This window comes from Anomaloglossus baeobatrachus, chromosome 4 (assembly GCF_048569485.1).
Source record: "Anomaloglossus baeobatrachus isolate aAnoBae1 chromosome 4, aAnoBae1.hap1, whole genome shotgun sequence".
Taxonomy (NCBI): Eukaryota; Metazoa; Chordata; class Amphibia; order Anura; family Aromobatidae; genus Anomaloglossus; species Anomaloglossus baeobatrachus.
The window spans coordinates 19,120,847-19,147,993 of record NC_134356.1 but is presented as its reverse complement, the minus strand read 5'-3'; the positions used below and the strand labels follow the sequence as shown (position 1 = coordinate 19,147,993).

The following is a 27,147-nucleotide window of genomic DNA, read 5'->3' as shown; positions in this document are numbered from 1 at the left end:
ATTTACTGGTGACGTCACAGACATTGTCTTAGCATGTAATATACAGGAATGTAGACATGTAACGCTGCGGTGTAAGCGGCGCGCGCTGCTCAGTACTCGTCATGGAACGGATATTCAGGATGATCCTTCATTCTGAAGAAATACAAAACACATAAATCATCATTATACAAAAAATCCTGTCTAGTGTTACTAGAAGGAGGAATTGTCCTCTTCTCTGGGGTCCTCAGAGGGGCAACTCACGCCTTAAAAGGTCCATAATGCAGGTTCTTATCCAGCGCTTCTAGAGTTTTCATGTCTTCAGACTTTAGTTCAAAATCAAAAACCTGAAAAAGAGAAGACATCCAGAAAGTGTACGGGCGAGACAGCGGGGGTACAGGCGAGACAGCGGGGGTACAGGCGAGACAGCGGGGGTACAGGCGAGAAAGCGGGGGTACAGGCGAGACAGCGGGGGTACGGGCGAGACAGCGGGAGCACGGGCGAGACAGCGGGAGTACGGGCGAGACAGCGGGGGTACAGGAGAGACAGCGGGGGTACAGGCGAGACAGCGGGGGTACGGGCGAGACAGCGGGGGTACAGGCGAGACAGCGGGGGTACAGGCGAGACAGCCGGGGGAACAGGTGAGACAGCGGGCGTACAGGCGAGACAGCGGGGGTACAGGCGAGACAGCCGGGGCACAGGCGAGACAGCGGGGGTACAGGCGAGACAGCGGGGTACAGGTGAGACAGCCGGGGTACAGGCGAGACAACGGGGATACATGCGAGACAGCGAGGATACAGGCGAGGCAGCGGGGGTACAGGCGAGACAGCGGGGGTACAGGCGAGACAGCGGGGGTACAGGCGAGACAGCCGGGGCATAGGCGAGACAGCGGGGGTACAGGCGAGACAGCCGGAGTACAGGCGAGACAGCCTGGGTACAGGCGAGACAGTGGGGTACAGGCGAGACAGCGGGGTACAGGCGAGACAGCAGGGGTACAGGCGAGACAGCGGGATACGGGCGAGACAGCGAGGGTACAGGCGAGACAGCGAGGGTACAAGCAAGACAGCGGGGGTACAGGCGAGACAGCCGGGGTACAGGCGAGACAGCGGGGGTACAGGCGAGACAGCGGGGTACAGGTGAGACAGCCGGGGTACAGGCGAGACAGCGGGGATACATGCGAGACAGCGGGGATACATACGAGACAGCGGGGATACAGGCGAGGCAGCGGGGGTACAGGCGAGACAGCGGGGGTACAGGCGAGACAGCGGGGGTACAGGCGAGACAGCCGGGGCACAGGCGAGACAGCGGGGGTACAGGCGAGACAGCCGGAGTACAGGCGAGACAGCCTGGGTACAGGCGAGACAGTGGGGTACAGGCGAAACAGCCAGGGTACAGGCGAGACAGTGGGGATACGGGCAAGACAGCGAGGGTACAGGCGAGACAGCGGGGTACAGGCGAGACAGCAGGGGTACAGGCGAGACAGCGGGGTACGGGCGAGACAGCGAGGGTACAGGCGAGACAGCGAGGGTACAGGCGAGACAGCGGGGGTACAGGCGAGACAGCGGGGGTACAGGCGAGACAGCGGGGGTACAGGCGAGACAGCAGGGGGGATGTCTCCAGGAGGAATAGGAGCCTCATTGCCCTGCTCCTCATGAGATCTGAGAATGGTGAGATGACTCTGCTGACCCTGTCCCTATTAATAAGATGACTCTACTGATACTGTCCCTATTAATAATAAGATGACTCTAATGACCCTGCCCCTATTAATAAGATGATTCTACTGACTTTGTCCCTATTAATAAGATTACTCTACTGATCCTGTCCCTATTAATAAGAAGACTCTACTGATCCTGCCCCTGTTAACAAGATGACTCTACTGATCCTGTCCCTGTTAATAAGATGACTCTACTGATCCTGTCTCTATTAATAAGATGACTCTACTGACCCTGTCCTTATTAATAAGATTACTCTACTGATCCTGTGTCAAGTAATAAGATGACTCTACTGACCCTGTCCTTATTAATAAGATGTCTCTACTGACCCTGTCTCTATTAATAAGATGACTCTACTGACCCTGTCCCTATTAATAAGAAGACTCTACTGACCCTGTCCCTATTAATAAGATGGCTCTACTGACCCTGTCCCTATTAATAAGATGGCTCTACTGACCCTGTCCCTATTAATAAGATGGCTCTACTGACCCTGTCCCTATTAATAAGATGGCTCTACTGACCCTGTCCCTATTAATAAGATGGCTCTACTGACCCTGTCCCTATTAATAAGATGGCTCTACTGACCCTGTCCCTATTAATAAGATGACTCCACTGACCATGTCCCTATTAATAAGATTACGCTACTGACCCTGTCCCAATTAATAAGATAACTCTACTGACTCTGTCCCTATTAATAATAAGATGACTCCACTGAATCTGTCCCTATTAATAATAAGATGACTCTATTGACCATGCACTTTAACAACAATGAAATGAGACTGCTGTCCCTATCCTCTATTGATAATGAAATGACTCTACTGGACCCTGCCCTGTAATGATAATGAAATGAGTCTCCTGTCGCTGCCCTCTAATGACAGAGAGATCATTAGGGGATAGTGACACTAGTGGTAATGAAATTATATTTTTAATGATAATGAGATGACTCTGCTGATTCTGTCCCAATCTACACAGCAAATTTGAAATGTGAAACACAGAAAATAGTACATTTCCGCTTACTGTGTGAGCTTCACTGCATATGTAAAGACAGGAATATGTTATCATTTTTCTATAGATATAGGCTATGAAATAAACACAATTTTTTTCTTTTTCGTGGTACATTTCCTATTTGATCTCTGATAATATAGCAGGGTACTGAGTGTATAAGAAGTCATAGTTACCCCGAGGTTTTGCTTTAGTCGGGCCGCACTGAAACTTTTGGCCAATACCACAATGCCCTTCTGTAGGATGAAGCGCATGGCGACCTCTGCTGGAGAACGGTTGTATTTCGCTGCCACGTTGGCCAGGACTGGATCTCCCAGCAGGACAGGAGTGCTCAGGTCCACCCTACAAACGGCACCAATGTCAGTAACACCACAAGGTGGAATGATGGTATGTACACCATGACACCTACCAGTCCTTGTCTCTGTGGGACCCCAGCACGCTGTACGCCACCAGCACGATATCCTTAGAATTACAGTACGACTGCAGCTTGCTCTGACTCAGATATACGTGGCACTCCACCTGTCATCCACAGGACAATGGTGTAAGTATTGGCTCTAATACTCTGTCCAATGTCTCCCATACATGGCACAGACAAACGAGAGGAATTCCTCCTCCCCTATCTACATGTAGCACCTATTCAGAAGAGGAAGCTGCATGGAGGACATTATACATCAGTAATAAGCAGTGTAGATGTGAATACAGATAGCAGCAGCATGGAGGACATTATACAGCAGTACTGAGCAGTGTAGAGGCGAATCCAGATAGCAGCAGCATGAAGGACATTATACAGCAGCACTGAGCAGTGTAGACATGAATCCAGATAGCAGCAGCATGGAGGACATTATACAGCAGCACTGAGCAGTGTAGAGGTGAATGCAGATACCAACAGCATGGAGAACATTATACAGCAGCACTGAGCAGTGTAGAGGTGAATCCAGATAGCAGCAGCATGGAGGACATTATACAGCAGCACTGAGCAGTGTAGACATGAATCCAGATAGCAGCAGCATGGAGGACATTATACAGCAGCACTGAGCAGTGTAGAGGTGAATGCAGATACCAACAGCATGGAGAACATTATACAGCAGCACTGAGCAGTGTAGAGGTGAATCCAGATAGCAGCAGCATGGAGGACATTATACAGCAGCACTGAGCAGTGTAGAGGTGAATCCAGATAGCAGCAGCATGGAGAACATTATACAGCAGCACTGAGCAGTGTAGAGGTGAATCCAGATAGCAGCAGCATGGAGGACATTATACAGCAGCACTGAGCAGTGTAGAGGTGAATCCAGATAGCAGCAGCATGGAGGACATTATACAGCAGCACTGAGCAGTGTAGAGGTGAATCCAGATAGCAGCAGCATGGAGGACATTATACAGCAGCACTGAGCAGTGTAGAGGTGAATCCAGATAGCAGCAGCATGGAGAACATTATACAGCAGCACTGAGCAGTGTAGAGGTGAATCCAGATAGCAGCAGCATGGAGAACATTATACAGCAGCACTGAGCAGTGTAGAGGTGAATCCAGATAGCAGCAGCATGGAGGACATTATACAGCAGCACTGAGCAGTGTAGAGGTGAATCCAGATAGCAGCAGCATGGAGAACATTATACAGCAGCACTGAGCAGTGTAGAGGTGAATCCAGATAGCAGCAGCATGGAGAACATTATACAGCAGCACTGAGGAGTGTAGAGGTGAATCCAGATAGCAGCAGCATGGAGGACATTATACAGCAGCACTGAGCAGTGTAGAGGCGAATCCAGATAGTAGCAGCATGGAGGATATTATACAGCAGCACTGAGCAGTGTAGATGTGAATGCAGATACCAACAGCATGGAGAACATTATACAGCAGCACTGAGCAGTGTAGATGTGAATGCAGATAGCAGCAGCATGGAGGACATTATACATCAGTAATAAGCAGTGTAGAGGTGAATCCAGATAGCAGCAGCATGGAGGACATTATACAGCAGTACTGAGCAGTGTAGATGTGAATCCAGATAGCAGAAGCATGGAGGACATTATACAGCAGTACTGAGCAGTATAGATGTGAATACAGATAGCAGCAGCATGGAGGACATTATACAGCAGCACTGAGCAGTGTAGAGGTGAATCCAGGTAACACCAGCATGGAGGACATTATACAGCAGTACTGAGCAGCTTAGAGGTGAATGCAGGAAGCAGCAGCATGGAGGACATTATACAGCAGCACTGAGCAGTGTAGATGTGAATCCAGATAGCAGCAGCATGGAGGACATTATACAGCAGTACTCAGCAGTGTAGTGGTGAATACAGATAGCAGCAGCATGGAGGACATTATACAGCAGAACTGAGCAGCGTAGAGGTGAATGCAGATAGCAGCAGCATGGAGGACATTATACAGCAGTACTCAGCAGTGTGGATGTGAATGCAGATAACAGCAGCATGGAGGACATTATACAGCAGTACTGAGCAGTGTAGAGGCGAATACACGAGACGCACAGTGTCTGAATAATGACGCACAACACCAGGTCCAGGTGGGTCAGTTAGCACTATGAGTACATAACACATGACAAGCTCACCATTTAACCACCTGAATTGAGAAGGTCCACACACATCCTGCAAAAATGGATAAAATGTGCCATACCTCATATAGTGAGATATTAGTTTATATTTTGGCCCAAAATATGTAAGCTCGCAATCCACGTCAAGGATTCTCACACTTGCGAGTCCCTACACTGAATAAGTTAGAAAAACCACAAAGAACTATATCAAAAAAACACTAAAAAGGAGCCAAGACAAATGATATGTGCACACACAGAATGTGGTGAGCCTTCCTCATAAAGATGGCTGCAGCCGAGGTGCAAGATGCTGATGTCACAGCCACTCAACCTCCACACTAGAGGGGAGGGGCGGCTGCTTAGCATAAGACATGCACACTAATAAGGCTTGCACTGGGAGCCCATCATATAATATTTTGGGCCAAAATATAAACTAATATCTCACTATTTGAGGTATGGCACATTTTATCCATTTTTGCAGGATGTGTGTGGACCTTTTGAATTCAGGTGGTTAAATGGTGAGCCTGTCATGTGTTATGTACTCATAGTGCTAACTGACCCGCCTGGACCTGGTGTTGTGCGTCATTTATAGGCCATTATTCAGACACTGTGCGTCTCGTGTATCCGTGCGAGATGCACCTATATAGTGCTGTTTAGCCCGCCTGACCTGGGTTTCTGGCGTCATCTATAGGTCACAGTTCAGACACCGTGCATTCCACTCATTATATGATGGGCTCCCAGTGCAAGCCTTATTAGTGTGCATGTCTTATGCTAAGCAGCCGCCCCTCCCCTCTAGTGTGGAGGTTGAGTGGCTGTGACATCAGCATCTTGCACCTCGGCTGCAGTCATCTTTATGAGGAAGGCTCACCACATTCTGTGTGTGCACATATCATTTGTCTTGGCTCCTTTTTGGTGGTTTTTTTATATAGTTCTTTGTGGTTTTTCCAGTGTAGAGGCGAATCCAGATAGCAGCAGCATGGAGGACATTATACAGCAGCACTGAGCAGTGTAGATGTGAATGCAGATAGCAGCAGCATGGAGGACATTATACAGCAGCACTGAGCAGTGTAGATGTGAATGCAGGAAGCAGCAGCATGGAGAACATTATACAGCAGTACTGAGCAGTGTAGATGTGAATGCAGATAGCAGCAGCATGGAGGACATTAGACAGCAGCACTGAGCAGTGTAGATGTGAATACAGATAGCAGCAGCATGGAGAACATTATACAGCAGTACTGAGCAGTGTAGATGTGAATGCAGATAGCAGCAGCATGGAGGACATTATACAGCAGTACTGAGCAGTGTAGATGTGAATGCAGATACCAACAGCATGGAGAACATTATACAGCAGCACTGAGCAGTGTAGATGTGAATGCAGATAGCAGCAGCATGGAGGACATTATACATCAGTAATAAGCAGTGTAGAGGTGAATGCAGATAGCAGCAGCATGGAGGACATTATACAGCAGCACTGAGCAGTGTAGAGGTGAATGCAGATACCAACAGCATGGAGAACATTATACAGCAGCACTGAGCAGTGTAGATGTGAATGCAGATAGCAGCAGCATGGAGGACATTATACAGCAGTACTGAGCAGTGTAGATGTGAATGCAGATAGCAGCAGCATGGAGGACATTATATAGCAGTACTGAGCAGTGTAGATGTGAATCCAGGTAGCAGCAGCATGGAGGACATTATACAGCAGTACTGAGCAGTGTAGATGTGAATACAGATAGCAGCAGCATGGAGGACATTATACAGCAGCACTGAGCAGTGTAGAGGTGAATCCAGGTAACAGCAGCATGGAGGACATTATACAGCAGTACTGAGCAGCTTAGAGGTGAATGCAGGAAGCAGCAGCATGGAGGACATTATACAGCAGCACTGAGCAGTGTAGAGGTGAATGCAGGAAGCAGCAGCATGGAGGACATTACACAGCAGTACTCAGCAGTGTAGAGGTGAATGCAGATACCAACAGCATGGAGAACATTATACAGCAGCACTGAGCAGTGTAGATGTGAATGCAGATAGCAGCAGCATGGAGGACATTATACAGCAGCACTGAGCAGTGTAGATGTGAATACAGATAGCAGCAGCATGGAGAACATTATACAGCAGTACTGAGCAGTGTAGATGTGAATGCAGATAGCAGCAGCATGGAGGACATTATACAGCAGTACTGAGCAGTGTAGATGTGAATGCAGATACCAACAGCATGGAGAACATTATACAGCAGCACTGAGCAGTGTAGATGTGAATGCAGATAGCAGCAGCATGGAGGACATTATACATCAGTAATAAGCAGTGTAGAGGTGAATGCAGATAGCAGCAGCATGGAGGACATTATACAGCAGCACTGAGCAGTGTAGAGGTGAATGCAGATACCAACAGCATGGAGAACATTATACAGCAGCACTGAGCAGTGTAGATGTGAATGCAAATAGCAGCAGCATGGAGGACATTATACAGCAGTACTGAGCAGTGTAGATGTGAATGCAGATAGCAGCAGCATGGAGGACATTATACATCAGTAATAAGCAGTGTAGAGGTGAATCCAGATAGCAGCAGCATGGAGAACATTATACAGCAGCACTGAGCAGTGTAGAGGTGAATCCAGATAGCAGCAGCATGGAGGACATTATACAGCAGCACTGAGCAGTGTAGAGGTGAATCCAGATAGCAGCAGCATGGAGGACATTATACAGCAGCACTGAGCAGTGTAGAGGTGAATCCAGATAGCAGCAGCATGGAGGACATTATACAGCAGCACTGAGCAGTGTAGAGGTGAATCCAGATAGCAGCAGCATGGAGAACATTATACAGCAGCACTGAGCAGTGTAGAGGTGAATCCAGATAGCAGCAGCATGGAGAACATTATACAGCAGCACTGAGCAGTGTAGAGGTGAATCCAGATAGCAGCAGCATGGAGGACATTATACAGCAGCACTGAGCAGTGTAGAGGTGAATCCAGATAGCAGCAGCATGGAGAACATTATACAGCAGCACTGAGCAGTGTAGAGGTGAATCCAGATAGCAGCAGCATGGAGAACATTATACAGCAGCACTGAGGAGTGTAGAGGTGAATCCAGATAGCAGCAGCATGGAGGACATTATACAGCAGCACTGAGCAGTGTAGAGGCGAATCCAGATAGTAGCAGCATGGAGGATATTATACAGCAGCACTGAGCAGTGTAGATGTGAATGCAGATACCAACAGCATGGAGAACATTATACAGCAGCACTGAGCAGTGTAGATGTGAATGCAGATAGCAGCAGCATGGAGGACATTATACATCAGTAATAAGCAGTGTAGAGGTGAATCCAGATAGCAGCAGCATGGAGGACATTATACAGCAGTACTGAGCAGTGTAGATGTGAATCCAGATAGCAGAAGCATGGAGGACATTATACAGCAGTACTGAGCAGTATAGATGTGAATACAGATAGCAGCAGCATGGAGGACATTATACAGCAGCACTGAGCAGTGTAGAGGTGAATCCAGGTAACACCAGCATGGAGGACATTATACAGCAGTACTGAGCAGCTTAGAGGTGAATGCAGGAAGCAGCAGCATGGAGGACATTATACAGCAGCACTGAGCAGTGTAGATGTGAATCCAGATAGCAGCAGCATGGAGGACATTATACAGCAGTACTCAGCAGTGTAGTGGTGAATACAGATAGCAGCAGCATGGAGGACATTATACAGCAGAACTGAGCAGCGTAGAGGTGAATGCAGATAGCAGCAGCATGGAGGACATTATACAGCAGTACTCAGCAGTGTGGATGTGAATGCAGATAACAGCAGCATGGAGGACATTATACAGCAGTACTGAGCAGTGTAGAGGCGAATACACGAGACGCACAGTGTCTGAATAATGACGCACAACACCAGGTCCAGGTGGGTCAGTTAGCACTATGAGTACATAACACATGACAAGCTCACCATTTAACCACCTGAATTGAGAAGGTCCACACACATCCTGCAAAAATGGATAAAATGTGCCATACCTCATATAGTGAGATATTAGTTTATATTTTGGCCCAAAATATGTAAGCTCGCAATCCACGTCAAGGATTCTCACACTTGCGAGTCCCTACACTGAATAAGTTAGAAAAACCACAAAGAACTATATAAAAAAAAACACTAAAAAGGAGCCAAGACAAATGATATGTGCACACACAGAATGTGGTGAGCCTTCCTCATAAAGATGGCTGCAGCCGAGGTGCAAGATGCTGATGTCACAGCCACTCAACCTCCACACTAGAGGGGAGGGGCGGCTGCTTAGCATAAGACATGCACACTAATAAGGCTTGCACTGGGAGCCCATCATATAATATTTTGGGCCAAAATATAAACTAATATCTCACTATTTGAGGTATGGCACATTTTATCCATTTTTGCAGGATGTGTGTGGACCTTTTGAATTCAGGTGGTTAAATGGTGAGCCTGTCATGTGTTATGTACTCATAGTGCTAACTGACCCGCCTGGACCTGGTGTTGTGCGTCATTTATAGGCCATTATTCAGACACTGTGCGTCTCGTGTATCCGTGCGAGATGCACCTATATAGTGCTGTTTAGCCCGCCTGACCTGGGTTTCTGGCGTCATCTATAGGTCACAGTTCAGACACCGTGCATTCCACTCATTATATGATGGGCTCCCAGTGCAAGCCTTATTAGTGTGCATGTCTTATGCTAAGCAGCCGCCCCTCCCCTCTAGTGTGGAGGTTGAGTGGCTGTGACATCAGCATCTTGCACCTCGGCTGCAGTCATCTTTATGAGGAAGGCTCACCACATTCTGTGTGTGCACATATCACTTGTCTTGGCTCCTTTTTGGTGGTTTTTTTATATAGTTCTTTGTGGTTTTTCCAGTGTAGAGGCGAATCCAGATAGCAGCAGCATGGAGGACATTATACAGCAGCACTGAGCAGTGTAGATGTGAATGCAGATAGCAGCAGCATGGAGAACATTAGACAGCAGCACTGAGCAGTGTAGATGTGAATACAGATAGCAGCAGCATGGAGAACATTATACAGCAGTACTGAGCAGTGTAGATGTGAATGCAGATAGCAGCAGCATGGAGGACATTATACAGCAGTACTGAGCAGTGTAGATGTGAATGCAGATACCAACAGCACGGAGAACATTATACAGCAGCACTGAGCAGTGTAGATGTGAATGCAGATAGCAGCAGCATGGAGGACATTATACATCAGTAATAAGCAGTGTAGAGGTGAATGCAGATAGCAGCAGCATGGAGGACATTATACAGCAGCACTGAGCAGTGTAGAGGTGAATGCAGATACCAACAGCATGGAGAACATTATACAGCAGCACTGAGCATTGTAGATGTGAATGCAGATAGCAGCAGCATGGAGGACATTATACAGCAGTACTGAGCAGTGTAGATGTGAATGCAGATAGCAGCAGCATGGAGGACATTATACATCAGTAATAAGCAGTGTAGAGGTGAATCCAGATAGCAGCAGCATGGAGGACATTATATAGCAGTACTGAGCAGTGTAGATGTGAATCCAGGTAGCAGCAGCATGGAGGACATTATACAGCAGTACTGAGCAGTGTAGATGTGAATACAGATAGCAGCAGCATGGAGGACATTATACAGCAGCACTGAGCAGTGTAGAGGTGAATCCAGGTAACAGCTGCATGGAGGACATTATACAGCAGTACTGAGCAGCTTAGAGGTGAATGCAGGAAGCAGCAGCATGGAGGACATTATACAGCAGCACTGAGCAGTGTAGAGGTGAATGCAGGAAGCAGCAGCATGGAGGACATTATACAACAGCACTGAGCAGCGTAGAGGTGAATGCAGATAGCAGCAGCATGGAGGACATTACACAGCAGTACTCAGCAGTGTAGAGGTGAATGCAGATACCAACAGCATGGAGAACATTATACAGCAGCACTGAGCAGTGTAGATGTGAATGCAGATAGCAGCAGCATGGAGGACATTATACAGCAGCACTGAGCAGTGTAGATGTGAATACAGATAGCAGCAGCATGGAGAACATTATACAGCAGTACTGAGCAGTGTAGATGTGAATGCAGATAGCAGCAGCATGGAGGACATTATACAGCAGTACTGAGCAGTGTAGATGTGAATGCAGATACCAACAGCATGGAGAACATTATACAGCAGCACTGAGCAGTGTAGATGTGAATGCAGATAGCAGCAGCATGGAGGACATTATACATCAGTAATAAGCAGTGTAGAGGTGAATGCAGATAGCAGCAGCATGGAGGACATTATACAGCAGCACTGAGCAGTGTAGAGGTGAATGCAGATACCAACAGCATGGAGAACATTATACAGCAGCACTGAGCAGTGTAGATGTGAATGCAAATAGCAGCAGCATGGAGGACATTATACAGCAGTACTGAGCAGTGTAGATGTGAATGCAGATAGCAGCAGCATGGAGGACATTATACATCAGTAATAAGCAGTGTAGAGGTGAATCCAGATAGCAGCAGCATGGAGGACATTATATAGCAGTACTGAGCAGTGTAGATGTGAATCCAGGTAGCAGCAGCATGGAGGACATTATACAGCAGTACTGAGCAGTGTAGATGTGAATACAGATAGCAGCAGCATGGAGGACATTATACAGCAGCACTGAGCAGTGTAGAGGTGAATCCAGGTAACAGCAGCATGGAGGACATTATACAGCAGTACTGAGCAGCTTAGAGGTGAATGCAGGAAGCAGCAGCATGGAGGACATTATACAGCAGCACTGAGCAGTGTAGAGGTGAATGCAGGAAGCAGCAGCATGGAGGACATTATACAACAGCACTGAGCAGCGTAGAGGTGAATGCAGATAGCAGCAGCATGGAGGACATTATACAGCAGTACTCAGCAGTGTAGAGGTGAATGCAGATACCAACAGCATGGAGAACATTATACAGCAGCACTGAGCAGTGTAGATGTGAATGCAGATAGCAGCAGCATGGAGGACATTATACATCAGTAATAAGCAGTGTAGAGGTGAATCCAGATAGCAGCAGCATGGAGGACATTATATAGCAGTACTGAGCAGTGTAGATGTGAATCCAGGTAGCAGCAGCATGGAGGACATTATACAGCAGTACTGAGCAGTGTAGATGTGAATACAGATAGCAGCAGCATGGAGGACATTATACAGCAGCACTGAGCAGTGTAGAGGTGAATCCAGGTAACAGCAGCATGGAGGACATTATACAGCAGTACTGAGCAGCTTAGAGGTGAATGCAGGAAGCAGCAGCATGGAGGACATTATACTGCAGCACTGAGCAGTGTAGAGGTGAATGCAGGAAGCAGCAGCATGGAGGACATTATACAACAGCACTGAGCAGCGTAGAGGTGAATGCAGATAGCAGCAGCATGGAGGACATTATACAGCAGTACTCAGCAGTGTAGTGGTGAATACAGAAAGCAGCAGCATGGAGGACATTATACAGCAGCAGCACTGAGCAGTGTAGATGTGAATCCAGATAGCAGCAGCATGGAGGACATTATACAGCAGTACTCAGCAGTGTAGATGTGAATCCAGATAGCAGCAGCATGGAGGACATTATACAGCAGCACTGAGCAGTGCAGATGTGAATCCAGATAGCAGCAGCATGGAGGACATTATACAGCAGTACTGAGCAGTGTAACTGTGAATACAGAAAGCAGCAGCATGGAGGACATTATACAGCAGTACTGAGCAATGTAGAGGTGAATGCAGGAAGCAGCAGCATGGAGGACATTATACAGCAGCACTGAGCAGTGTAGATGTGAATGCAGATAGCAGCAGCATGGAGGACATTATACAGCAGTACTGAGCAGTGTAACTGTGAATACAGAAAGCAGCAGCATGGAGGACATTATACAGCAGTACTCAGCAATGTAGAGGTGAATGCAGATACCAACAGCATGGAGAACATTATACAGCAGCACTGAGCAGTGTAGATGTGAATGCAGATAGCAGCAGCATGGAGGACATTATACATCAGTAATAAGCAGTGTAGAGGTGAATCCAGATAGCAGCAGCATGGAGGACATTATATAGCAGTACTGAGCAGTGTAGATGTGAATCCAGGTAGCAGCAGCATGGAGGACATTATACAGCAGTACTGAGCAGTGTAGATGTGAATACAGATAGCAGCAGCATGGAGGACATTATACAGCAGCACTGAGCAGTGTAGAGGTGAATCCAGGTAACAGCAGCATGGAGGACATTATACAGCAGTACTGAGCAGCTTAGAGGTGAATGCAGGAAGCAGCAGCATGGAGGACATTATACAGCAGCACTGAGCAGTGTAGAGGTGAATGCAGGAAGCTGCAGCATGGAGGACATTATACAACAGCACTGAGCAGCGTAGAGGTGAATGCAGATAGCAGCAGCATGGAGGACATTATACAGCAGTACTCAGCAGTGTAGTGGTGAATACAGAAAGCAGCAGCATGGAGGACATTATACAGCAGCAGCACTGAGCAGTGTAGATTTGAATCCAGATAGCAGCAGCATGGAGGACATTATACAGCAGTACTCAGCAGTGTAGATGTGAATCCAGATAGCAGCAGCATGGAGGACATTATACAGCAGCATTGAGCAGTGCAGATGTGAATCCAGATAGCAGCAGCATGGAGGACATTATACAGCAGTACTGAGCAGTGTAACTGTGAATACAGAAAGCAGCAGCATGGAGGACATTATACAGCAGTACTGAGCAATGTAGAGGTGAATGCAGGAAGCAGCAGCATGGAGGACATTATACAGCAGCACTGAGCAGTGTAGATGTGAATGCAGATAGCAGCAGCATGGAGGACATTATACAGCAGTACTGAGCAGTGTAACTGTGAATACAGAAAGCAGCAGCATGGAGGACATTATACAGCAGCCCTGAGCAGTGTCTGTTTATCCATCCATCTCTCGGGGAGCAGTGAGCAGAGAACTTTCATAAAAGATAGTAATGATATATTTCATGCTAAATAATATAATTATTTGTTAGTTTACACATGTGTGAGGCTGTGAATATCAGCCCCAGCTCTGGATATGAGCACACGGAGGGCTCAGCGCTGTATCTTTACGATGAACACAAATTGTACAGAACAATCAGAGCAGTCACTTATAAGCAATTATTAGCGTTAATCATTAAACTGCAGAAAGATATCAAATGTTCTAAGTGCAAAAGAACATGGAGAGCAACAAGTGTATACAGAGCAGAGCGTGTAACCTATGTGCTTATGTATATGCCATTAACCTGTACCCCCAGTGTCATTATCCTGTACCCCCAGTGTCAGTGTCATTATAATGTACCCCCAGTGTCAGTGTCATTATCCTGTACCCCCAGTGTCATTATCCTGAATCCCCAGTGTCAGTGTCATTATCCTGAACCCCAGTGCCATTATACTGTACCCCCAATATCAGTGTCATTATCCTGTACCCCCAGTGTCATTATCCCGTACCCCCAGTGTCAGTGTCATTATCCCGTACCCCCAGTGTCAGTGTCATTATCCCGTACCCCCAGTGTCAGTGTCATTATCCTGTACCCCCAGTGTCAGTGTCATTATCCTGTACCCCCAGTGTCAGTGTCATTATCCTGTACCCCCAGTGTCAGTGTCATTATCCTGTACCCCCAGTGTCATTATCCTGTACCCCCAGTGTCAGTGTCATTATCCTGTACCCCCAGTGTCAGTGTCCTTATCCTGAACCCCCAGTGCCATTATACTGTACCCCCAATATCAGTGTCATTATCCTGTACCCCCAGTGTCATTATCCCGTACCCCCAGTGTCAGTGTCATTATCCTGTACCCCCAGTGTCATTATCCCGTACCCCCAGTGTCAGTGTCATTATCCTGTACCCCCAGTGTCAGTGTCCTTATCCCGTACCCCCAGTGTCCTTATCCCGTACCCCCAGTGTCATTATCCCGTACCCCCAGTGTCATTATCCTGTACCCCCAGTGTCATTATCCTGTACCCCCAGTGTCATTATCCTGTACCCCCAGTGTCAGTGTCATTATCCTGTACCCCCAGTGTCAGTGTCATTATCCTGTACCCCCCAGTGTCAGTGTCATTATCCTGTACCCCCAGTGTCAGTGTCCTTATCCCGTACCCCCAATGTCAGTGTCATTATCCTGTACCCCCAGTGTCATTATCCTGTACCCCCAGTGTCATTATCCTGTACCCCCAGTGTCAGTGTCATTATCCTGTACCCCCAGTGTCAGTGTCATTATCCTGTACCCCCAGTGTCATTATCCTGTACCCCCAGTGTCAGTGTCCTTATCCCGTAACCCCAGTGTCAGTGTCACTATCCTGTACCCCCAGTGTCATTATCCTGTACCCCCAGTGTCATTATCCTGTACCCCCAGTGTCAGTGTCATTATCCTGTACCCCCAGTGTCAGTGTCATTATCCTGTACCCCCAGTGTCATTATCCTGTACCCCCAGTGTCAGTGTCATTATCCTGTACCCCCAGTGTCAGTGTCATTATCCTGTACCCCCCAGTGTCAGTGTCATTATCCTGTACCCCCAGTGTCAGTATCTCGTACCCCCAGTGTCAGTGTCATTATCCTGTACCCCAGTGTCAGTGTCATTATCCTGTACCCCCAGTGTCAGTGTCATTATCCTGTACCCCCAGTGTCATTATCCCGTACCCCCAGTGTCATTATCTCGTACCCCCAGTGTCAGTGTCATTATCCTGTACCCCCAGTGTCAGTGTCATTATCTCGTACCCCCAGTGTCAGTGTCATTATCCTGTACCCCCAGTGTCATTATCCTGTACCCCCAGTGTCATTATCCTGTACCCCCAGTGTCATTATCCTGTACCCCCAGTGTCATTATCCTGTACCCCCAGTGTCATTATCCTGTACCCCCAGTGTCATTATCCTGTACCCCCAGTGTCAGTGTCATTATCCTGTACCCCCCAGTGTCAGTGTCATTATCCTGTACCCCCAGTGTCATTATCCTGTACCCCCAGTGTCATTATCCTGTACCCCCAGTGTCATTATCCTGTACCCCCAGTGTCATTATCCTGTACCCCCAGTGTCAGTGTCATTATCCTGTACCCCCCAGTGTCAGTGTCATTATCCTGTACCCCCAGTGTCAGTGTCCTTATCCCGTACCCCCAGTGTCATTATCCCGTACCCCCAGTGTCAGTGTCATTATCCTGTACCCCCAGTGTCAGTGTCATTATCTCGTACCCCCAGTGTCAGTGTCATTATCCTGTACCCCCAGTGTCATTATCCTGTACCCCCAGTGTCATTATCCTGTACCCCCAGTGTCAGTGTCATTATCCTGTACCCCCCAGTGTCAGTGTCATTATCCTGTACCCCCAGTGTCAGTGTCCTTATCCCGTACCCCCAGTGTCATTATCCCGTACCCCCAGTGTCAGTGTCATTATCCTGTACCCCCAGTGTCAGTGTCATTATCTCGTACCCCCAGTGTCATTATCTCGTACCCCCAGTGTCAGTGTCCTTGCCCTTCTTTGCGTCTCACCTGGTTACAGACGGGTTTGTACTTCAGTCCGGGTTTGCTCAGGAGACGCTCCAGTTGTCTCCGGTTGAAGTTGGAGACTCCGATGGACCTGACCAGACCGGCGTCCTTACACGCCTCCACAGCCTGCAATCAGATCAGAGATCATGGGGGTCAATGTGTTCGGACATGTAGACCTTACTTTCTGTTCTGAGCTTCGGTCAGTGTCGAACCTCCCAAGTAGCGCAGAAGTCGATAGCATCATAGACGAAAGCTTTATCCGGGTCACTGGGGTACTCGGCTCCGACGGGCTGAAGAACACAAATATCCAATCAGTTACTTTACTTCTAGGGCAGTAGTTGAACCTGTTTTTCCTCATATGACCTGCAGGTGGCACTATTATCAATAATTTGGGATTTAAGACCGACCTTCAGCGAGAAAGGCCAGTGCAGGATGAACAGGTCCAGGTAATCCAGCTGAAGATCCTGCAGAGATTTTTCTAGACCTTTGCGGACGAGTTCGGGTGAAAAAAAAGTGCACCACAGCTAAAGAAAAAATAAAGTAATGAGTTAATTAGTAAGAATTTATTGTAGAAAAATATGGATAAAAAACACAAATTAAAAAACACTAGAGATGAACGGACCCAGGTTCGCCCGGCTTCGGCCAGACCTTAGTTAAAAGTTCGGTTCAGGACCCGGAACTTAACCATGGACTCCATAGAAGTCAATGGGGACCCAAACTTTGATGTTGTAAAAGGTAAAAAACTAAACGATTGATCATAACATGAATGACGGAGCAAAGTAAAAACGTCAGTACATTCAGGAAAGGCAGAACTGATAAGGAATGAAAAAAATAATTAATGGGTAAATACATGATATAAAAAAAGATTAAATAAATATAGGAACAAAAAGTTATAATAACTGAATGAGAGAGCGAATAGATGAATGAGTAAATGAATAAATGAAAGAAAATACAAATTGATGAATGAATGACTCATGAATCTCATATATATATATATACATATACATACATACACATACATACACACACACTGCATATATACTATATATATATATATATATATATATATATATATATATATATATATATATATATATATATATATATATATATATATATATATGCGCATGATCTGATGGCTCTTCTCACCTTCCCCGTGTAGAACACGTCCTCTCTCTTGACCGCGCCGTCGGCGATTTTGGCACGGATGGCGCTCCCGATCTGAACCTCATTCCCGTATATATAAGCGCAATCAATGTGCCTGTAGCCAAGATCGATGGCTGTTTTTGTGGCCTCTTCTCCGAGACTTTTTGGGACCTATATTATAAAGAAATCCCAAAAAAATACAAATAAAAAATAAATTAAAAAAAACACGACTACTCAGAATTGTCACATAAGCTTGCACTTTTCCCTCTCCGCGGCCCTTTCTGAGGTCACAGACATCATATCAGATTGTTTTCATTTCACTTCCCCTTTAATTTTCCTTGGCATAAAATATGCTGCCAAACCGTATCACAAATAGCACCGCCCTCCTCTAGGAAATCACTGTGACTGACATCAGGGGAGGCGTAGGTGCCCAGGCCTATGATGGGCATGGTATGTCCATCGTTCAGGGTGATGCGGGTGTCCTTCGTCAGGGCCATACTGTCAGTGACGGGACGCTGTCACCTCTCCTGCATATATAGGATCGGCTGTGAGTGCTATCAGCTGTGGGAGGGGATTATATACAACCGGCTGAACCTTGTCTGACCAAGCAAAATGCAAAATCAACAATAAGTGCATAGGAAAATAGGAGAATCCGTGCGACATAAAAAGGACTGATTATACCAGAGTTCTGGTGGGACCTGAATAAACCAATGGGACTGATTCACTAACGCGATCAGTGGCATAACGACCTGCGCTGCACTATATGATTAAAGTTCTATTACCTGCAACCACCATTAGAGGAAATCCCTGCATACAGAGATACTCCAGAGCTGCACTCACTATTCTGCTGGTGCAGTCACTGTGCACATACATTACATTACTGATCCTGAGTTACCTCCTGTATTATACTCCAGAGCTGCACTCACTATTCTGCTGGTGCAGTCACTGTGCACATGTCGCGGGCGGAGGAGGGGACGCCGCGCTCTCCCTACTGCTCGGGTCCGGCTGCCGCTGCTCGGTGGCTCAAGCGATGGGCCGGATCCCGGGGACTCGAGCGGCGCTCCTCGCCCGTGAGTGAAAAGGGGATTGGGTTGTTGGGATAGTTTATTGTCTGTGACGCCACCCACGGTTGTGGTGATTTGTTAACACCACCGCTGCTCTGTATGGGGAGCCTGGGAGTGATGGTATGGAGCAGCCAGGTGTTGATGTGCCCCTCCGTGGGTAGGGGTTGTGATGCTTCCGGGGCCCAGTGATGGGATTGGAATGGCGGACAGGCGGGTATGGGGCCTGTGGAGGTGCAGGGACGCAGGGACAGCGCTGTGCCGCATGGCACGGAGGTACTCACTCAGCCAGTAACCACGACACAGTTCTCGGTAAACAAACGGCTGGTTGGACGGGTCCCTCGGACGGTTACGGTGCTGATGTTCCCTGCAGTTAGCGGTGATGATCTCTTCCCTGCACCTATGTTCCTGTGTTGGTAGCGATGGGTCCCCACCGGTTACCCACTCCTCGGCTTCAAGCTGGGCCGAAGGAGCTCTACTCTTGCCCGCAGGCGCTGGCCCTGGGAAACTGGTGCCCTGGCGGTGGCGGTGTCTCCCCTTCACGGTCGGGCTGTTGCCTTCAATCGGGACTTGGTTGTTAGGAGACAGAGGTCCCCTTCACTGACGGATTTAGCAAATTATGGCGACTCCTAGCCTTGCCGGGAACCGAAATGCCCCTGCCCTGGTGCTGACTGTTCTTCATATACTGCTCCGGTACCGCCGGGTCACCACCCGTCCGCGGTCCTTCCAGCAACCTCCAAACAGTCCCACTGCAGACTATCACCGCCGTCTGCTGACCTTGCTGTCACAGTCCGGGGCACACACCCGGACCAACTTCAGGCTTTACTACTGTCACTTGTCACTTTACTTCAGCTTTTCTCTTTAGCTCCACTACCACCTCCTTCCACTTTCACTTCCTAAACTGTTCTGCCTGGTTCCTCCCGCCTCCAGGGCTGTGAACTCCTCGGTGGGTGGAGCCAACCGCCTGGCCCACCCCCTGGTGTGGACATCAGCCCCTGGAGGAAGGCAACAAGGATTTTGGTTAGCTTGGGTGTTCCTAACTGGGGTGTAGGGTGTGGTGGTGTTGTGACCTGTGACCCCTGGCTTGCCCAGGGCGTCACATTCCCCCTTAGCAAAATGCAGACCGTCCGCGGGCTGCCCGTCCAACACCGGTTTTATTTTCTGAAAATATATAAAAAGGTAAACGGTAACATAACAATTTATGACATCATCCCACATCGGGAGGCACATTTCTTAAACGTTGCAAACGGTTTACGGTTACGGTCTCCGCTCTCTCCCACCCAAGCAACCTGGCCCTGATGCTGCCCCTAAAGCCCAGGCAGCACCCCTTGACCCAAGTCCAGCACAAGTTACCCGAGCGGGATCTGTCCTTCCCCTCCAGAGGGTAGCCACCGGTTCCTGTGGTGGCTGGGCCCCAGCCTGCTCTGCTGCGGGCCCTCCCTCCAACCTGCCTCTCCGGAGGCGGTAAGTGCGGAAACGGTAACGGTAGAACAACTTATTTACATGCCACTAACGTTTGTAGTTGCCCTGCAAGTTCACGGGCTTGTCCATGAGCAGTTCCTCATGCAAACTTTTCAAGCGGTCCCCACGGGGACAACGGTGCCGGCAACGGCCGGTTGCAAATCACGGTTTCAGACAATCTGGTTACTGTTCGGTAATCATTTTTTCCATTTTTCATCTTCAAAACTTTCAACAAACACACTTAGTGGTGGTCCCAACGGGGACGGCGCAACGGTGCTCCGCTGCCCTTACTGTGCATTTTCATCCTCCTCACCCGGCTCTGGGTGGAAGAACACGGGCACCAGCCCCTCCAGCGCATAGCAAGCGCGTCGAGGAAGGGCCGCCTGATACCCGTTGTCTCCACTCCGGGGGATATAAGTGGCCTCCGTGCCCTGCAGAGCGACGACTCCTTCATCTTCCTCCGAGACGGGCTCGGTGTCAGGCCCGGAATCACTATCGTCCGTCTCTGTGCCAGGCGGGTTGCCGCTAGCTGCTGCAGCTTCCAGGCTTGTCACTCTCTCGGCCACCGTCACGAAGGGGTGTACGCCCGACGGGCCAGGCGCAGCGCGGTGCACGGGCAAGGAGGACAGAGGTGGCATGGGGGCCAAGGGTAGACCGGGTCCCTCAGCCGCAGCGGCCGGTCCCTCGGGGACATAGGGGCGTGGGTCACCCACCAGCTCCTCCATCATGGCCTCCATTCCATACACTCGTGCAACTGCAGCTGCATCCTCCACCTCCGCGGTCCACTGTTCCATCAGCCGGCAGATCTGGTCCCGGTAGTGTCGGCAGATCCCTGCCGTCCGGGCCCTCAGCCATGCCGCTGTCCCGGGCACCGGTTCGGTAGCCTCCGCATAGCTAGGGGGAGCGGACATTCTTTACAGGGGTCGGCGGATCGTGAGGCCACAGCGTCCTTATCTGTATAGCCGAGGCTACATGCAGCTAGCCGCCATCGCGTCCCCTTTAGCCTCTTTTCGGCCCCTCCTCTCTCGGGGCGGAGTTTTGGCATTCGCGCCTCTGCTACTCGAGAAGACGCTTGAGCGAGAACTTTTCGCGCCAAAGATGGCGACTTCTGAAATTTTCCGGCCGGATACCTCCGGCGGTCACAAGGCGCACCTCTACCCAACGGCAGAGCGGTAAGATCCTGTTCGTGACGCCAAGTTGTCGCGGGCGGAGGAGGGGACGCCGCGCTCTCCCTACTGCTCGGGTCCGGCTGCCGCTGCGGCTGCTGCGGCCTGCTGCTGCCGCTGCTCGGTGGCTCGAGCGATGGGCCGGATCCCGGGGACTCGAGCGGCGCTCCTCGCCCGTGAGTGAAAAGGGGATTGGGTTGTTGGGATAGTTTATTGTCCATGACGCCACCCACGGTTGTGGTGATTTGTTAACACCACCGCTGCTCTGTATGGGGAGCCCGGGAGTGATGGTATGGAGCAGCCAGGTGTTGATGTGCCCCTCCGTGGGTAGGGGTTGTGATGCTCCCGGGGCCCAGTGATGGGATTGGAATGGCGGACAGGCGGGTATGGGGCCTGTGGAGGTGCAGGGGCGCAGGGACAGCGCTGTGCCGCACGGCACGGAGGTACTCACTCAGCCAGTAACCACGACACAGTTGTTGGTAAACAAACGGCTGGTTGGACGGGTCCCTCGGACGGTTCACGGTGCTGATGTTCCCTGCAGTTAGCGGTGATGATCTCTTCCCTGCACCTATGTTCCTGTGTTGGTAGCGATGGGTCCCCACCGGTTACCCACTCCTCGGCTTCAAGCTGGGCCGAAGGAGCTCTACTCTTGCCCGCAGGCGCTGGCCCTGGGAAACTGGTGCCCTGGCGGTGGCGGTGTCTCCCCTTCACGGTCGGGCTATTGCCTTCAATCGGGACTTGGTTGTTAGGAGACAGAGGTCCCCTTCACTGACGGATTTAGCAAATTATGGCGACTCCTAGCCTTGCCGGGATCCGAAATGCCCCTGCCCTGGTGCTGACTGTTCTTCGTATACTGCTCCGGTACCGCCGGGTCACCACCCGTCCGCGGTCCTTCCAGCAACCTCCAAGCAGTCCCCCTGCAGACTATTACCGCCGTCTGCTGACCTTGCTGTCTCAGTCCGGGGCACACACCCGGACCAACTTCAGACTTTACTACTGTCACTTGTCACTTTACTTCAGCTTTTCTCTTTAGCTCCACTACCACCTCCTTCCACTTTCACTTCCTAAACTGTTCTGCCTGGTTCCTCCCGCCTCCAGGGCTGTGAACTCCTTGGTGGGCGGAGCCAACCGCCTGGCCCATCCCCTGGTGTGGACATCAGCCCCTGGAGGAAGGCAACAAGGATTTTGGTTAGCTTGGGTGTTCCTAACTGGGGTGTAGGGTGTGGTGGTGTTGTGACCTGTGACCCCTGGCTTGCCCAGGGCGTCACACACATACATTACATTACTGATCCTGAGTTACCTCCTGTATTATACTCCAGAGCTGCACTCACTATTCTGCTGGTGCAGTCAATGTGTACATACATTACTGATCCTGAGTTACATCCTATATTATACTCCAGAGCTGCACTCACTATTCTGCTGGTGCAGGCACTGTGTACATATATTACATTACTGATCCTGAGTTACATCCTGTATTATACTCCAGAGCTGCACTCACTATTCTGCTGGTTCAGTCAATGTGTACATACATTACTGATCCTGAGTTACATCCTATATTATACTCCAGAGCTGCACTCACTATTCTGCTGGTGCAGTCACTGTGTACATACATTACATTACTGATCCTGAGTTACCTCCTGTATTATACTCCAGAGCTGCACTCACTATTCTGCTGGTGCAGTCACTGTGTACATACATTACTGATCCTGAGTTACATCCTATATTATACTCCAGAGCTGTACTCACTATTCTGCTGGGGCAGTCACTGTGTACATATATTACATTACTGATCCTGAGTTACATCCTATATTATACTCCAGAGCTGTACTCACTATTCTGCTGGGGCAGTCACTGTGTACATATATTACATTACTGATCCTGAGTTACCTCCTGTATTATACTCCAGAGCTGCACTCACTATTCTGCTGGTGCAGTCAATGTGTACATACATTACATTACTGATCCTGAGTTACCTCCTGTATTATACTCCAGAGCTGCACTCACTATTCTGCTGGTGCAGTCACTGTGTACATACATTACTGATCCTGAGTTACCTCCTGTATTATACTCCAGAGCTGCACTCACTATTCTGCTGGTGCAGTCAATGTGTACATACATTACTGATCCTGAGTTACCTCCTGTATTATACTCCAGAGCTGCACTCACTATTCTGCTGGTGCAGTCACTGTGTACATACATTACTGATCCTGAGTTACCTCCTGTATTATACTCCAGAGCTGCACTCACTATTCTGCTGGTGCAGTCACTGTGTACATACATTACATTACTGATCCTGAGTTACCTCCTGTATTATACTCCAGAGCTGCACTCACTATTCTGCTGGTGCAGTCACTGTGTATATACATTACATTACTGATCCTGAGTTACCTCCTGTATTATACGCCAGAGCTGCACTCAATATTCTGCTGGTGCAGTCACTGTGTACATATATTACATTACTGATCCTGAGTTACCTCCTGTATTATACTCCAGAGCTGCACTCACTATTCTGCTGGGGCAGTCACTGTGTACATACATTACATTACTGATCCTGAGTTACCTCCTGTATTATACTCCCGAGCTGTACTCACTATTCTGCTGGTGCAGTCACTGTGTACATACATTACATTACTGATCCTGAGTTACCTTCTTTATTATACTCCCGAGCTGTACTCACTATTCTGCTGGTGCAGTCACTGTGTACATACATTACTGATCCTGAGTTACATCCTGTATTATACACTCCAGAGCTGCACTCACTATTCTGCTGGTGGCTCCTATAGCAGATGGCAGTGGCTGCTGTGAGGATTGCTGTGTAGTGGGGGTATCCGGTACATTAGGCATCTTCTATAGACCGCACATGTCACTGGTGTTTCAGGTGTTTTTTCTTCCTTGCTCACATTTTGCTGATTCACGAGCCAAGGTCGGAAATCCTTTCTCCTTATCTTATACATTTCATCTATATGAGCAGAGATATGAGGGCGGCACCTGCGGAGATAAGAATGTGCTGATCTCTCTGTAATAACTTCCAGAATCGAGAGGAGACAATCCGGAGGTCGTAGAGTTATTAGAAGTATTAGTTTTCCCCAGCAGCACAGAGGATTTAAGGAGAGGTCTTCTGATTTTATTAGGGGCAGTGGCATGTGAGGATAGGGCCTTATGATAATGTCATTATAAGCTTATGAGGTAAATGGAGACAAGTGAAAAGCCTCCAGCAGCACAGAGGATTTCAGCAGGGGGTGTTATTTTCCTTATTAAAGAGCAATGTCCTCTTTAAAATATTGTATATTGGGTATATGATGATGCATTTGTCATATGGAGAGTGAGAATATATTGCAATCTTAGTATATATTCTTTAATGTGAGAAAATAGCAGCAATAAACTAAAACTGCCCCCAGGTCCCACTATCTACTATTGTTTTACCTTATTCATTTTGGGGGAATATAAATATATTACGCCTCAATCATGACCACTGTAGACGTTAAAAAAGCATCATAATGGCAAACATCGCCACCTGGTGGCTGAGTCTGTGAACTGCATTTACAAAAAGTGTAATTACTACACTGTCATAATGGCAAATAGCATGTCAAATTATCCTTCCAGAGCTGCATCAAAGGTATACCACCATGGCCGCAGAGCAGGAGTATCCAGCAAAACAAGGATTTTGTGTTGCCCAATTCATGGACCATTACCACTCATTGCATCCTTCCCACCATGAAGCTGGAGGGCAGTTATATACAGGAACAGCAGGGAAACATATGCAATCAGGAACTTGCAGTAGGGCCATGGTTAATCACAGGACTATCAGAGACATTTATACAATCAGGAACATGCAGTAGGGACACAGTTAACCATAGGACTAGCAGAGACGTTTATACAATCAGGAACTTGCAGTAGGGACAAAGTTAACCACAGGACTAGCAGAGATCCGGAGCTTGCAGCAGGGATAGGGTTAACCACAGGATTGCTGTTGTTATTATTATTATTTATAAAGTATTATAAATACCATTGACTCCATGGTGCTGTACATGAGAATGGGTTATATACAAAATACAAATTTCAGTGAATGAGCTAGCAATGAAAAACTGGTGCAGAGGGGAAAGGATTAGGGGTTTTTCGGGAGCTCCTGGTGATGTGGCATCGGGTGCCTTGCAGGTTGTAAGTTTTCTTGAAGAGATGGGTTTTTAAGTTCTTTCTGAAAGTTCCAAGTGTAGCAGTTAATCGGAATGTGCATAAAATTCCAGAGGACGGGAGATACTTGAGCGAAGTCTTGGAGGCAATAAGTGTAAGGAGTATAAAAGTGAAGAAAGCCTGGGGAAGAGCGGAGATTACGTATTGAAAAATATCAGGAGAATATTTGGGAGATGTATGGAAGAGGCAGATTATGGACGGCTTGCAGGTCAATGTTAGTGGTTTGAATTGTATATGCTGGGTAGTTGGGAGCCAATTATGGGATTTGCCAAAGGATTAGCAGAGATATAAATGCAATTGATAGGAAAAATTAGTTCGTAACTTATAGAAAAACTGTAGATGAAGCTGAAGGGCAGTTATATATGAGAGCAGCAGAGAAAAATATGCAATCAGGAACTTTCAGCAGTTATACAGTTAACCACAGGACTAGCAGATGTTTATACAATCAGGAACGTGAAACAGGGATATGGTTAACCACAGGATTGTTATTATTATTATTATGTATAGAGTACCATTGAGTCCCTGGTGCTATACATGAGAAGGAGTTACATACAAAATATAATTTTCAGAGAATAAGCTAACAATGACAAACAGATACTGAGGGGAGAGTATTAAAGGGTTTTCAGCAGCTCTTGGTGGTGGTGAGGTGGCAGTGTGCACATTGCAGTCTGTAAGCCTTCTTGAAGAGATGGGTTTTAACGTTTCCTCTGAAAATTCCAAGCCTAGCGGATAATAGAATGGGGCACAGAATTCCAGAGAATGAGGGATACTCGGGAGAAGTCTTGGAGCAATTTGGTGAGGAACATATAAGTGTGGAAGAGTGAAGAAGGACTAGGGAGGCCCATAGATTGCGTATTGGATATTATCAGGAGATTATTTTGAAGATGTATGGAGGAGGCAGTTTATGGATGGCTTTGTAGGTCAATGTTAGTGGTTTGAACTGGATATGTTCTTGAATTAGGAGCCAATTAAGGGATTTACAGAGGGATTAGCAGAGATATATTTGAGACATGTAATTTGATAGTAAAAATGAATTTGTAACTTATAAAAAAGCAGTAAATGAAGCTGGAGGGCAGTTATATATTGGAGCAGCAGAGAAAAATATATACTTGCAGCAGGGATACAGTTAACCACAGGACTCAAAAGATGTATATACTATCAGAAACCTGCAGCAGGGATACAGTTAACCACAGGACTCAAAAGATGTATATACAATCAGGAACTTGCAGCAGGGAGACAGTTAACCACAGGACTATCAGAGAGTAGATTAGGATTATCAAGCAAAGCCTTGATAGCAGGAATTAGTTTGAAACTTGTAGCTTGTTTCAGCAGAACTAAGAAAGCAATAAGGACAGGATTGACTGGACTGAGCTATAAAGTAGTAGTTGGATGCTGGAAAGCAGGTAGGAGTCACAGGG

General features: G+C 48.0%; 1 protein-coding gene across 2 annotated transcripts; it reads right to left on the bottom strand.

The window, feature by feature from the left end:
• Nucleotides 1-24,447, bottom strand: LOC142302674 (rho crystallin-like). 2 transcript variants are annotated; one of them, XM_075343774.1, is made up of 9 exons: nt 24,299-24,447; nt 17,854-18,021; nt 17,112-17,228; nt 16,917-16,994; nt 16,708-16,830; nt 3,100-3,209; nt 2,867-3,032; nt 241-323; nt 1-132 (listed from the first exon to the last, which is right to left on the bottom strand). In XM_075343774.1, exons 1-9 carry the CDS (start codon nt 24,380-24,382, stop codon nt 90-92), a joined length of 972 nt encoding a protein of 323 aa, XP_075199889.1. In that variant the 5' UTR covers nt 24,383-24,447; the 3' UTR covers nt 1-89. The 2 variants fall into 2 exon arrangements, with proteins under 2 accessions (XP_075199889.1, XP_075199890.1); XM_075343775.1 differs by lacking the exon at nt 24,299-24,447 and adding an exon at nt 18,261-18,362.
• Nucleotides 24,448-27,147: the final 2,700 nt, after the last annotated feature.